The sequence below is a fragment of the Oryza glaberrima genome, chromosome 7 (assembly GCF_000147395.1).
Source record: "Oryza glaberrima chromosome 7, OglaRS2, whole genome shotgun sequence".
Taxonomy (NCBI): Eukaryota; Viridiplantae; Streptophyta; class Magnoliopsida; order Poales; family Poaceae; genus Oryza; species Oryza glaberrima.
The window spans coordinates 19,229,860-19,244,949 of NC_068332.1; the positions used below are offsets into that span (position 1 = coordinate 19,229,860).

At 47.8% G+C, this 15,090-nt stretch overlaps 1 protein-coding gene across 2 annotated transcripts; it reads left to right on the forward strand.

Moving 5' to 3' along the window:
* Nucleotides 1–9,330: 9,330 nt before the first annotated feature.
* LOC127779973 (chitin-inducible gibberellin-responsive protein 1) lies at nt 9,331–14,066 on the forward strand. 2 transcript variants are annotated; one of them, XM_052306910.1, is made up of 2 exons: nt 9,331–9,492; nt 12,038–14,066. In XM_052306910.1, exon 2 carries the CDS (start codon nt 12,069–12,071, stop codon nt 13,782–13,784), a length of 1,716 nt encoding a protein of 571 aa, XP_052162870.1. In that variant the 5' UTR covers nt 9,331–9,492; nt 12,038–12,068; the 3' UTR covers nt 13,785–14,066. The 2 variants fall into 2 exon arrangements, with proteins under 2 accessions (XP_052162870.1, XP_052162871.1); XM_052306911.1 differs by having other exon boundaries at nt 9,332–9,492; nt 12,136–14,066.
* The last annotated feature ends 1,024 nt before the right edge of the window (nt 14,067–15,090 follow it).

The window sequence follows — 15,090 nt, forward strand, 5'->3', positions numbered from 1 at the left end:
CAAGGAGCAGGTGCGGGATTCATCTTGACATTACCTTCGGGAGATCAGTTCAAGCATGCAATTCACCTTAACTTCAGGGCGACCAACAACATAGCCGAGTACGAGGGACTACTCGTCGGGATAAGAGCTGCAGTTGCACTTCGAGTCAAGCGACTGATCGTGAAAGGGGATTCCGAACTAGTCGCAAACCAGGTGCACAAAGATTACAAATGCTCTAGCCCAGAGCTGTCCAAGTATCTCGCAGAAGTCAGGAAGCTGGAAAAAAGATTTGATGGGATCGAGGTCCGACATGTATATCGCAAGGACAACATCGAGCTGGACGATCTAGCACGGCGTGCGTCCAGACAAGAGCCACTCGAACTCGGCACCTTTCTGGACATCCTAACAAAACCATCAGTGAAAGAGGCAAACGACGAAGATAGCCCAGTCACCCCCGACATCAGCTCGGGGGCTACAGAGGCAGAGCGTGCTGTTGCCGACATCGAGACCACGGACGACTGGCGGACCCCACTCATTAAATTCATAAGCAGCGACGAATTGCCCGAGGACGACGCAGAAACCGAGAAAATAACCTGTCAAGCAAAAATCTACTGTATGATCGGCAACGATCTATACAAGAAAGCGCCAAACGGGGTACTTCTAGAATGCGTCTCGTCCGACGACGGCAAACACCTCCTCCTCAACATACACAAAGGGTTCTGTGGGTCACATGCCGCCGTTCGTACATTGGTCGGAAAAGCCTTTCGACAAGGATTTTTCTAGCTAACCGCCCTCAAAGACGCTTGCGACATGGTACAACGGTGTGAGGCTTGCCAATTTCATAGCAAACACACAAAACTACCACTGCAAGCACTACAAACCATCCCTCTCACTTGGCCGTTCTCGTGCTGGGGGCTCGACATACTCGGCCTATTCCCACGAGGACAGGGCGGCTACAAATTCCTGTTCGTGGCGATCGACAAATTCACCAAATGGATCGAGGCAACACCCACGGGGGAAATCAAGGCTGACAACGCCATCAAATTCATCAGGGGGATATTTTGCCGATATGGATTGCCTCAACGCATCATAACGGATAACGGCTCCCAATTCATCAGCTCCGATTTCCAAGATTACTGCACCGGACTAGGAGTCAACATATGCTTCGCCTCGGTTTCTCACCCTCAGAGTAACGGTAAGGTCGAGAGGGCAAACGATATAGTACTACAAGGAATCAAGACCCGCGTCTACGACAAGCTCATGTCACATGACAAGAAGTGGGTCGAGGAACTCCCCTCGGTACTATGGGCCGTACGCACCACACCGACAATGTCCAACAAGGAGACACCCTTCTTCCTCGTGTACGGCTTAGAGGCCATGCTCCCTACCGAGTTACGACATCAAAGTACACGAGTACAGAAGTACTCCGATGAGGATCAAGAGGAACAGAGAAACGACGACATGAACCTACTCGAGGAACATCGAGAACGGGTTGCCGTCAGAGCAGCTAGCTACCAACAGGCCCTTCGCCGATATCACAAGAAGCGCATTCGAGCACGCATACTTTCGATCGGTGACTACGTCCTCCGACGAGTTCAAAGCCAAGCAGGGCGAAACAAACTCTCGCCCAAATGGGAAGGACCGTACACGATCACGCAAGTCTTGCGGCCAGGCGCATTCAAGATTGCAGATGGCGATGGTCGAGAGTTAGCAAATTCTTGGAACATTGACCAATTGCGTAAATTATATGTATAAGTCAATAGTGTCCACACTTGTAAGACATCTTACAACTTCAATAAAGTCCATTTTAATGTATAGATTTCAATCGCAGTGTCCCTTCCCGATGATCCCTTACCCAGACAACACTTAGCGTTGAAACCTATCCTCATGTCCCTTTACGATGTCTTGACAAGGCCTCCGAGGAACCTAAGGGAACTTCGGCTGGGGACGCCCAGAGCTGATAAGGCCTTGTCGGGTCCTTCAGAGACGAAAGACCATGTAAGATCTGGTCGTGTAAGAGTTCTCGCCGTGCGTATTAACCAAGCCGTGTAATCGGAAATGGATTTTTCCAACTTCACGGCTGGGGGCTAGGATCAGTGCTTATTCAACTAAGGCAAGTCGAAGGTCCAAGAGCCTTATCTTCCGAGAAGAGTTCTCTGACGACAAGGATGGGGGCTAAGGAGAGTGTATAACTCAAATGACTGATCGAAGTCGCGAAGTGAGAAGACACTCGTACACATCACATCTAGAGTAAGAAAGCTTAGTTAGATAGATTTCCTTTCTATTTCACAAGTATTCCTTACAAACCGCAAAGAATTCCAAAATATATTACATTTTTCTTAAGATGTTTGTCACAGATATACGAACACTACCAGGAAGGCCAATGCCAATCCATTGACTAGAAGATTTTCTCCGTTAGCGGAGCCATCGACTTGGCTAGGTTGTCTATCTCCGTGGGATTCCTCCGAGAACGGGAAAACCCCTCGCAAAGGAACTCGAGGTGCAACTGTGGACGATGATCTCGTATACACGCCAGCACGTGCCCTCCGGCGTATCGGCTCGATCGACGACACTCCTGCTTCAGGGCCTCGTCGATACGCCCACCAATGCCTTCAAGCTGAGCACAAGCCCCGTTCAGCCACGAGATGTAGCCAGCCGCTGACTCCTCGGGATCCCCACGAGGTACTCGGAGCTCCCTGCAGACAACGGCCATGGTTGTGCAACAGCTCCTGAGGTACGAATTGAACCATTCCTCGCGACCTCAGAGCGCCTCCACAGCCCGGTCCCTCTTCACTTCCAGTATAGTCCTCTCAAGTTCGGCGACCTCGGATTTCGTCCTCCAGTACTGGATGCGACGGTCACGATCAGCAAGCGCACTTTCGAGGTCTGCTCGACATGCAAATACCTAAGTCAAGCTAATCAAGACAGAAGAGGCAAAGAAAATGGAAACGACAAGAACCAACCTAAAGGAGTCGTCGCCACATCCGTCTCCTCGGGCAGATCCTGGTCTACGACGTCCTGCGGCACATACAGCTCGAGCTCAAGTGCCGAAACGACTACAGGCAATTCAGGCTGCCCGCGCTGCTGGACATCCTCGACATCGGCATCTCTACAAACAACAAACAAAGTACCCGGAATCAAAACGCCAAAGAAAACTAAGGTGACGATTGCACACTCAAAAGCAGTCGGAACCAATGAAAAGTTTTACAAAGCACGATTGATTAAGGGGTACGGACAAGCGCCGGCCCTACTCTTCAAAAAACGGGAGGACGGACTCCCCTAGATCGCCGACTTCTTCCATCACATCCTTGCGCGCGTCGCTAGCCGCCCCCTGATCCAAGATCTTCTGGAGATCGAGTTCAGGGCGCGCCAGCCTCACACACGCAAGGACGTGACACGCCCCGGTATAGATCACATTGGACGTCTCCTCTCCGATCCTGGCCGCGTGCTTGGAGGGGATCGCCTCCATCGCCATCGCTAGTTCCGCAAGCGAAGTCGTCAGTGAGAACTCGTCGGGATTCGCTGGGGTGGTGGTCGTGACACCGCACTCCCCAGCGAGCTGGTGCAGACCAGTGTAGGTGACCCGCAGCGAGCCACGGATTTCTGACAAGTTGTTCTCGAGCTCTGACATACGGTGCTCGAGCCCCTGCCGTTGTCGCTCGTTGCCGGCCATCAGCTCCCTCATCTTTTGGAGGTCCTCGCGAACCTCCGCTAGATCACGTGCCAGCCGGTCGGCGCGCTTATTCACCGATGCCGTCGCCGCCGCCCTCGCCTCCACGATCTCGCGACTAATGCCGCGAGCACCAGCCATGAGATTGCTGGCTCCTCCTAGGTGAGGACGGCAGTCGGCGGACCCCGACCAGCCATGAGATTGCTGGATGGGCCGCTGGGCGTCACCTCGCGGCTCCTAGGCACGACCACGACCTCGGTCGAGGCCACTGCAGAAGACGCGCTGGAGTTTGCTCCAGACCCATCTTGCGCCGCCTTCGCCCGCGCCCTACGAAAGACGGCCATGTCGATCATCACAACAAGACGATAAAATCCGATCAAGTCAAGAGCCTCAAATTTCGTCCACTTACTTCTCGCCGAGTGTCACCAGCCTCTGCCATCGCGGAGACGGGGGAGACGCATCCGAGGCCTAAGTAAACCGAGTACGACATGAGGGCGATATTCTCCGACTACGTAAATCAATAACCTAGGAAGCTTACCGATGGAGTGGGCGTCTTCCGGCGGTTGCCGAGCATGGAGGAAAACTTCCTCCCCTTCTTCGGAACCTTGCCGCCGCTGGTCGTGGCAGCAGCAGCGGCAACGGCCGCGTCGGACGCCTCCCGGGCAACACCCTCCTTCAATGAGGCCGCCGTCTGGTGGTCCACGAGCGGCCCGATGACGTTAGTCAGGGGGAGAGCCTGCACAACATGAAGTCACGATGCGATCTAAGAATTGAAAGGTAAACAACCATCGACTACACTCACATTGATCGCGGCTTCACGCTCAGCCGCCTCCCTCTCGCAAAGAGGGGTGGGGACGTTGCTCGCCGTCGTGGGACCGCTAATCATCACCTGGGCAACACGGTGCTCCACGGTTGCGCTGCTCAGATCTGTAGATCGAGAACCAAGTTTCGACAAGCCAGGAGGAATGCGCATAAATGGAGAGAAACCCCAAAATACAAGAAAAATACCCTGAGGAGAAACCCGGGTCGCGTCCTCCGGCCCAGAGTAGTCAAAGGCTGGATGGGCTTGAGCCTGGAGCGGCTGGATCCGTCTACCAACGAAGTCGGCAGCGACTTCATACCCTGACAACCCTCGTACTCGAAGGTCATCAATGATATCGATGAAAGATTGGAGGGATGGGGTCAAGGAGGGTTTTGCGGTCCAAGATGGAATCTTGTCTGGTTGCTCCTCAGGAACAATGAAGACTGGATCCGAATCTTCTATCTGAAGATAGAACCACCTCCTCCGCCATTTGCTACGAGATGAGGGGCACTGGAAAGGGATGTATCGCGACTTCAGGCCATCCCGAAGTCGGAAACCGACACACCCAGATACCTTTTTGGGTTCCATTCAGCGCAACTCGAAGTAAAAGCGGAAAAGGTCAAGAAACGACTTTACCCCAATGTAGGCCTCACAGAGATGAGAAAAAATGCTAAGGAAGGCTATGGAGTTGGGGTTCAGATGAAGCAGAGAAAGACCGTAGAAGTTCAAGACGAGAAGGAAAAACTCGGAAGGCGGAGGAAGAAAACCACAGAGAATGTAGTCCTCACCCGCAACCATGCGGCCCAGGACGGGTTCAGGTTCAGTACCTCCCGGTTCCCTCTCCATGGTCCCATGACCGGGGAGAGCGCCCTCCTCCCGCAATTTCTTCAAGGACGCGTTGCTGGAGGTGGACTTGTCGAGGTCCATCGCCGTTGGAGATCGCCGGAGAAGAAGCTGAGGCGGGCGAACTTAGGGTTTGTGTGGAAGCGGAGAAGACGAAGAGCGTTTGGAGGCAAGAAAGTTCTCACAACAGTCAGATTCCTAAAACTCCCTTAAATAGGCGCACTACCGACGGTGCGAATTCCAAGGAAAGGAGAGAAATGGCCGCCGGAAATTTCTGGGTCCGTTGCGCGAAGTGGTTTCTTGGACTTCAATTTAAATTCACTCATAACCGTTGGACTTCACATGGGGTTGTCGATCACTCTTTGTCTCTACGGTCCTCACACCGAGATCGACCAGTCGAGAACGACAACAACTTCGACATCAGAAGTCGTGATTGGTTACACGAGTTCATTTAAGTAGAAGTCAGGGGCTACTGTCACGGTTACGGATAAGGTATACCCTATACCCTTGGATGTATGCTATACGGCAATACGGTATATCGGTGCATATACGGACGTTCTCTGAACACGCTAAGGAAATCCATCACGAAGTCTACCAATGGAAATGTTCCTACCCGTATAGGACTGGGTCGTTACTATATCGTGCATGGTTTGATGTCTCCGAGTCCTACTTGGAGACCGCCTGACCTGCGATATAAAAGGGACCCCCTGAGGGGACCTAAGGGATCGAATCTCAGAGCCTACACAACGACCACAGCCTACGAAGTCGGAGACTACAGGAGCCAAGTCGTCGGGTGATCTAGTCGAATCAACTCGACTACAATCTCGTCGGTACCGCCGAGTTCTACTATTCCCTTTGTAATCTGTGGTTCTTTCCATATAATCCCATATCAACTGGATTAGGGCTATTACCTACTAAGGGGTCTGAACCAGTATGATCTATCTCTTGTTTTCTTGATGTCGTATTACGTAGATCCTCGTACCAGCGTACCCCAATACCCTCTATATCCGGTCTATGGGTACCTACCGTCGACATGCCTCACATTGTATTGTCTTAGAAAAATATATTTAGATGTATTATGAAGAGCAATTGCTGAATTTAATGGGTCGCCAGTGCTAGAAGACCTTCTCAGAAATTCTCTCACATTTTATGATGTGGACATCCACATGCACCAAACATTTTCTCGCCGGGTCATCTACAGTGACCGAATGACCAAATGCCACTGCACGGCAGCACGAACACGGATCACGCAGAGGCAATCATGCAAAGACGCAAGAAAAGTAGATTGTGCCAAGGCCCTAGCGTGCCACGCCGGCATGAGTGCCATATTCGATGGTGCAAAAATATACTCCCCTCCCGTAAAAAATCAACCTAGTACAGGATATGATACATCATACATTATAGTATTACGAATCTGAACATATATTTATTTAAATTTATAGTACTAGAATACGTCACATCCCATCTTAGGTTAATTTTGTTTAGACAGAGGGAATATGGACCCTTCAATTATGGGATTTTTTTTCCACGTGCGCACGCCACCACACACACATATCTCACACTTACTATATGTCTACATGTCCGTAAGTAGTACACGAGTAGTGTCCTTTACATAAACTCAACAAGGTAGAAACAACCAACGATATATCCTGTGCTTTACTAAATTTTTATTGGAAGTGCGCTCGATCATAGACATCACGATAGCTTTATTATATTTTTATTGAGAGTGTACTCGTGTGTACTATAACATCACGATTTTAAACAGGTAGAGCTTGTGCGCCCACGATTACCGTTGTCATTGGAGGAAGAATAAATTAATAATACTCTGTCACGTTAATTAAAACTTCTACATATCGGTATTATTCTTCCGTGTTTTTGTACCTGTCTGGCTGGAGGCATCTTCACACATGCGTGCATGCATTATACTATACGAGCCGTTCGGTTGATATATGATGAACACAGAGATAGCGCACATGTTTGTCATGGGGGCATTGTGGGGCTAGCTATTGGGTGATTAACAAGGTCGGCACACGGCTAATTACGCGTTGCATGATAAGAACGGGTTCATAAATCCAGCGTCTTCTTTTAACCCTTGTGGATATCGAAGCTTCCAAAGCGGCACCTGTTCATCACTGGTATCATGAGGCTGGCACCCAGTTGCCACTAAAAACTGCTTTAATCCAAGCAATTAATCAAGGCGTTAATTAATTGTGATTTTTGTTGGGGGGTGAGTCTAGATGCATTTGATGCATCTGCTACTGCAGCTGCACAGTTGGTAATCTGTCCTTAACTTGACTGGATGACAAGGAATTTCCTCGTAACCTATAATCGCTTGCACTGTAATCAATCCATCGCCATCTCTTCAACGACAAGAGGAGCTGATGTGACAGCACTCTCGAAAGGCACGAAAAAAAAAAGCAAGAACACACCCTCCCCTTTTTTGTGCCATATTTTTCAAATATTAATGATTCTCACTTTCTTTAGCAGCGCAAACAGATTTAGTAAAGAATTTATAGCATAAAGTTTGTACTGACAAATATTCTGAGTATAATAAATAATTTAGTAAAGTAAAATATAAAACCTTTTCCCACTGTTTTGGCTACATTTAATTATATATTATAACACTTATTAAAGGTAAAAAATTATGAGTAAAACTTTTAGATGTGTATTACGATGAAAAGGCATCAAAAAATCAAAATCAAATTTCTTTCTTAGCAAACAAAAGTATTCTCTTTGCTACTTAAAATAATAAGTAGTACTATACTATTACTTTAAAACCAATATAAAAAATAAACTACAATAAAAAGCATAAACAATCCAATATCAATACTGAAATTAAGGTTTGACATTCATTTTTTTACTGTGACCAAGTTGAAAAGCAAACGACAATTAAAATTTTTTGGAGCACATTCGTTCCAGAAAAAGAAAAGTTTGCGCTTTGCAGAGCACTCGAGCCAGTACCACTCCTCCCTTTTGTTCTCCAGCGTCCAATCCGAATCGGCGACGACGTCATCGGCTAATCGATGGGCCCCACACGAAGCGGAACTCAGGATTCATGAAGTGGGTGGGGGCCCACTGGGCAGCTGCTCGTCGGGGATCCAAGTCATCCGTAACGCGTACGGACGTGGCAATCCGAGTTGCACACGTGGCCTTCTAGAAGCCCGAGTTCCAGCCCCCGTTCACACCTCAGGCCTGGCTGTCTTCCCCAATTCTCCCTTTTCCTTCCCCAATTCTTCCGGTCATCTCATCTGGTCATATGGGGTCTCGTTTGGTTCACGGAGGCATTGATGCGTGTGTGAGTGTGAGATGCGGTCAAGTTACCAGTTTCTGCCGCTCGTGGTTTTGAAAAAAAAAACTGCAAAATCCGCTGCATCAGAAAACGGCATTTGAGTGCATATGAATTCCAAATTTTATTCTAAATTTGAGGAGAATTCGAAATTTCGAACCAACGGAGGGGAGGAGAGAGAGAGAGAGGCATCGCATTCTCTCGTCGAAAATGGAGGCCACCCAGGCAAAAGCAAAGCAAAAATCACCCTCCCTATCGGCCTATCGCTCGCCTCACGCCCTCACCCTCTTTTGTCGGCTTCCCCGTGGTGGGTCCCACCTCCCACCATCGTTACTATCCCCCGCGCCTCATCGGACGGTCGAGGGAGCGAGCACCGGCGACGGCCGTCCGATCCCGATCCGACGGACAGCGGCGGCGTTCAAACCCGGGGGCCTCCCAACATCCACGTCAGGTCAAAGGCGCGACCGCGTACGTGTCCCGGCCGCGCGGCGCGCGTCACGCGTGCCGTGGCGCTCCCCTCCCCGCGCGCGCCGCACGTGACCGGGCCTCCCGGCCGTCGGATCACGATCGGACGGCCCTGGATCCGCCGTCAGTGGCACGGGCCCACGGCGTCACGACGCGGCAGCGCTGACCGCCGCAGCGGGGGAGACGGGGCCGTGACGGCGTCAGGGTCACGGCGAGGGGAAGGAGAGAGAAAGATAGAGAGAGAGAGGGGGGGTATAAAATGCGTGGCACCTCAGGGTTTTTTTTCCCCTTCTCTCTCCTAAGCTTTAGGTCCGGCTCGGGCATAATTATCGCAGCACACGAAAAGAGGAGAGAAGAAGAGAACCAGCAGAGAGAGAGAGAGAGAGAGGTGGTGTTGAAGTGGATCGGGGCATCGCTGCGGCGTCGGGGCTGTGCAGATCGGAGGAGGTGAGAGCTCTCGTCCTCGTACCATCCACCTCATCGGATTCCGTGCTGCCGTGGTGCTAATTTTGGCTTGGTTTGTCGAATTATTTTTGTGCTTTTTTTGGGGGTGCTTTTTTGGTTGGTATTACCCGGGGTTTGCTTCTTGAGCTGAAGGCGGCGTCTACGAGCGGTTTCCGGTGGAAGTCTAGTGGTTTTTTCGGCGAGGAGATGGGTTTCAGTTGGGTGAGAGAGCTAGGTTAGTGGACGAATTTGTTGGGGATTTCTGTTGGTTTGAGCCGATTCGATCGCGTCCGAGAGCATTTTGCTGTTGGGGACGACAGGGCGCCTCCATTTTCGGGATTACTGAGTTTATCCTGTGCAAATTTTGCAAAAAAAATTCTACTAATTTTGGTCCGTTTCATAGGTGAATCGTCGCTTATTGAGTGGTTCGTTAGGTTAGCTCTTGGCTGCGCCGCTTGCATTTGTTGCCGGTATTTATTAGTATTATCTACTCCACGGGTAACTCGAGGGCGTGAAGTGAAAGCTAATTATGTCGCCCAAAGTTAGTGATCCCTTTTTTTTTTGTTGAAACTGAGCTAGCTTAATTTGCCTCTGGTTGGCTTGTGGAGACATGGAAGCAGTGCTGATGCAGTACAACCAAGTAGCAGCAACAGTTTTTGCCCTGTGAAACACTGAAACCATGATCCCCTTTATTTTTGTGTGTTTGATTAGGACATAACTTACAAAATTCTATGTTTCACCTGGTTAGTCAATTGGCTTACCTCTCCTCCCGATGACAATCCATCAAAGAAATTTTCTTGCTGGGGGGGTAAAGTGCCACTGGAGAAGAACAAATCGAGGTTGTTCTGTGACTTGGTTGTGTAGTTTTATATGGTTTTTACTTTTTAGCATTGTCAACCAGCCTCCAGGATCCCAGAAATTTCACTCCTTTGCTTACTGCATAGACTATACAAGTTGCCCTCTTGTTTGAGCGATGAAGGCGACGTTGATTCCACACGGTTGATTGGTCAAACCTCTTGTTGGCAGAGGTACCTTCTTCAGAATTCAGAGGGGTGATAGACCAATAGTCAAACGACTAGGTTGGTCAATGATCAATCGTCTTCATCCAACTAGAGAATCTTATAGCCTGCTTGTGAGTATTCCTAATTGTGTGTTTTGGAAGGATCAAAGAACAGTCCACGTCAATTGTCTTCAACCAACTAGAGAATGTTTGAGTCTGCTTATCTTAATTGCGAGGCAAGTCGATGGATATTTTGATGGGGGATGTATGATTTTTTTTCCTATCTTTTGTTCTCCTGTTGTTTGCTCTCCAAACCTCATTATTAGGCTGGTTCTCCTCGGTAGTACTTAGAATAGCTTCATTTCTCCAGAGCTTGTTGTCCTCTAGTTGTATGCTATGTGGCTGAGCTTGACATTCTGGCTAGATTAATTGGAGTTATGTGGGATTGATTGGGATATTTCATAGATAATGTTCTTCTTTTGGAGTTGCGAGCACACGGTATGTGATGCAATGATGGATTTAAGTAAGAGAATCGCTATCAGTTTGTCTTGATCTATGTTAAATAAGATCAGAATGAAGATCTAATACTCTTTAGTCTTTAACAGAATAGTATAACATGGTAGTGTGTAAGATCATAACGTGATGAGATTCTAGTCAATTGGCATGTTGACTCTGGAAGGCGCACTCTTGTCATGTTGGTTGTTTGCGATCTTTCTTCCTATATGATGGTACAGGCTGGAAATTTTGGATCTTAAGCTTTGACCCACTCATGAATTCATGATTGACGATCACTTGTTTTGGCCGAAATGTTCGATTTTGACTTCTGTGGTTCTCCTTTAAGCTTGAGGAAAGAAGGATAGAGTGATGACGGGACACCTTGACAGAGAAACAGTGCGGTTTATGCATAACTCTAGAGAGCTACTTTACAAATTGTGCTCTATTTATAGATGAATGTCAAGCAGAAAATTCACTAAATTATTTTAAGTTTGTTTTGATAAAATAAAAAAAAGGAAGTGCTCATGAGTCATGAATGTTTAATTTTGGTATTTAAGAAATCACGGATGCTGTTGCTGAGAATTCATTTTACCTTGTTAGCATTAATTTCATCCTGATCTGAAGTAGCTCTAGCTAAATTTGGTATTCTTTGTTAGCTAAGACATGATATTTCCTCTTTTGGTGCATATGCAAATTCCTTTTTTTCCCCTAAAATCTGCAAATGTTTAATCAGATTTTTATATGCCATCTCACTGTAACATTTACATACTGTTATGGATTCATCTGGGTAAACTTTTTTAGTCTTATGTCAGTCTAGTTGATTCATCTTGTTCCACACAGACAAGCCATTTATGCTAATTCCACACATCCTCATGATAACCGGGCTGTGTTTGTGTGCAATGTTGGTTGTCTGTTTGATGTGCTTTTCTTTCTTTCTATGATTTATATGTTCGAAATTGCACTGATAGAGCAAAATGTTCTGTTCTGCTTGTTTGTTTTTACCACCTTCCATGGAATAAATGGTTTATAGTTTCCTTCTTTTGCTATGTACAGGTCATGAACGACTAATCTCCGTTCATTTATTATGGACTTGCACCAGCTATTAAAGTACAGATTGACTGGTGCTAACGTTGTGTATGAAATTCCTACAGAGAACAACTTGCAAAACTCTCCCTGGCAAGCTAACCCACTGAAGTACGAGTTCAGCGATTCCCCATACACCCCTCTCTCTTCCCAATTTGAGTGTGACAATTTGTCTGCTCTTACCAACACTCCGGATAACCAGAGCTCTACAGAAACCATTTCAGCCCAACCAATCTCCCCATTGGAAGCAGACAGCTCATATAGACAGACGGGTATTCTTCTCCGGGAGAACATCCAAGTGGGAGCTGATCCGTTGTATGCTACATCGAGACATAATATGCAACACGCCTTACGGGAGATTGAGACTGTTCTGATGGCACCTGATACAGATGATGCAACAACTAGCACCAAGCATGAGTTTGAGGAAATCAAGCCTGCTCAGCTTGTGAGGCAGCGGTCAAGAACATGGAGTCATGAATCACGGCAGCCATTACCTGGAGTTGGTCGGTCACAGTTTGCATCTGGTGGATACCCCACAGCAAGCTACGAATTTCGTCCAGAGAAACGACAAAGGGAGTTAAGGGAGGACACTCAGATGATTGTGAAGCAGCTATTAACCAGGTGTGCTGAGGTTCTGAGTGAGGACAGGACAGAGGAGTTCCATAAGCTTGTTCAGGAGGCTCGTGGAGTGGTCTCAATCAACGGGGAACCAATCCAACGTCTAGGTGCTTACCTACTGGAGGGTTTGGTTGCTAGACATGGAAACTCTGGCACAAACATCTACCGTGCTCTGAAGTGCCGTGAGCCAGAGAGCAAGGAGCTCCTGTCCTACATGAGAATTCTATACAATATCTGCCCTTACTTCAAGTTTGGCTATATGGCAGCCAATGGGGCGATTGCAGAAGCATTGAGAACTGAGAACAATATCCACATAATTGATTTTCAGATTGCTCAAGGGACTCAATGGATCACACTGATACAAGCATTAGCTGCAAGGCCGGGTGGTCCTCCTCGTGTGCGGATCACCGGGATAGATGACCCGGTGTCAGAGTATGCTCGTGGTGAAGGTCTTGACATTGTGGGGAAAATGTTGAAAAGCATGTCTGAAGAATTCAAAATACCTCTGGAGTTTACGCCTCTGTCTGTCTATGCCACACAAGTCACGAAAGAGATGCTTGAGATCAGACCAGGTGAAGCACTGGCTGTAAACTTCACACTCCAGCTACACCACACCCCGGACGAGAGCGTGGATGTCAACAACCCACGCGATGGTCTGCTCCGGATGGTGAAAGGGCTGTCCCCGAAGGTGACTACTTTGGTAGAGCAGGAGTCACACACCAACACAACGCCTTTCTTGATGAGGTTTGGGGAGACCATGGAGTACTACTCCGCCATGTTCGAGTCGATCGACGCCAACCTGCCGCGGGACAACAAGGAGAGGATCAGCGTGGAGCAGCACTGCCTCGCCAAGGACATCGTCAACATCATCGCCTGCGAGGGGAAGGACAGGGTGGAGAGGCATGAGCTGCTTGGCAAGTGGAAGTCGAGGCTGACCATGGCCGGCTTCAGGCCTTACCCGTTGAGCTCGTACGTCAACTCGGTGATAAGGAAGCTTCTCGCCTGCTACTCCGATAAATACACATTGGATGAGAAGGACGGCGCGATGCTTCTCGGCTGGAGGAGCAGAAAGCTGATATCTGCTTCTGCGTGGCACTGACAGTAGTATGTTGAGAAGAAGAAATGATAGAGAGCATATATATACATACCGATTCCCTGGTCCAATTTACAGAATGATACCCTTTGATGTACATGTACATGATGCTGTACCCTCAGTTTGATTGACAGCGGGTGTTGCCTTCATTTATAGACCAGGATCAAACATTGACATTAGATTTGTAGAGAAGTTGTATGATAATAATTTTCTTTGCGATTCAATGTATGATGTATCCATGGCTGCCATAGTTAATAATATTCTTGCATAGTCATATTGATCGGCTAATCACCCGTGGATTAGCGTTGTGTCTGTCTTGACAATAAATTTCTACTTGTTGGCTTGTTGCTGTCCAATGCACAATCAATCATCATTCATCGATTTGTGCTGCAACCAACTTTGTGCACATAATATCAGCATGTATTATCACCAAGAGCGTTCTCTTTTGTTACTGTCTGGAAGGACAATGGCAGACAGACATGTTGCTATCGTCGTTCATCAGCAAAGACATTGAATAGGGGACAAAGACCAATTAATCAGCGTTGTGGCTACTTGTCCAAGAATGCCGACATAAGAAGGGGACCTTGTGTTTAAGAGAGATTGTTGCATTGCTGCCGACCTGAACCTGCCAAATGGAACGCTCAGCGACAATTTTGCCTCCTTATGACCCCTGAAATGTTGAAAAAATTATGGCTATGTCGCTCCAAAGTCGTCGTGACTTTAGACATACTCTACGTGCCACTGTTTTTAGCAGCACCAGCACGGCATGAGTAGCACCAAAAATATGCAAGCCAACGAATTGACTTCCTCCAGCCTTCAAGTCCCGTGCCACAACCCTCCAAAGTCCAGAGTGTTGAGCTAACGAGATTTATGACCGGTTTGATCCTACCCTTGGAGGAAAGGGAGCACAGTGTTGTCACTTGTGAGATTTCATGTAATGACAATGCAGGAGCAATTCTTAAACGAAGCAATTCCTGAATGAGGGAATGAAGATATCAATCAATCAATCAATCAATTAATCTCAAGCTAGCTGAATTCCAGCAAGATGATTGGTCCATATGGCACCATATAAGTTTTTTGACATGTGATCGAGAAAACCCATAAGTGGGTTTTTTTTTTTTGGGGGACGGAGGGTGTAGGTATTTGTTAGAGTTCGGTTTTCATTTTTCCAAACATTCATCTAACTATATGTATTGCTAATACTCGATGTTACACGGGTTAAATAGCAAGCACGTTAGTATGCACGTTGATTTTTAGTGTATAATAAAAGGGAAAAAAATGAAGTACCCGCTCGCCAGCTATACGTTCGGTA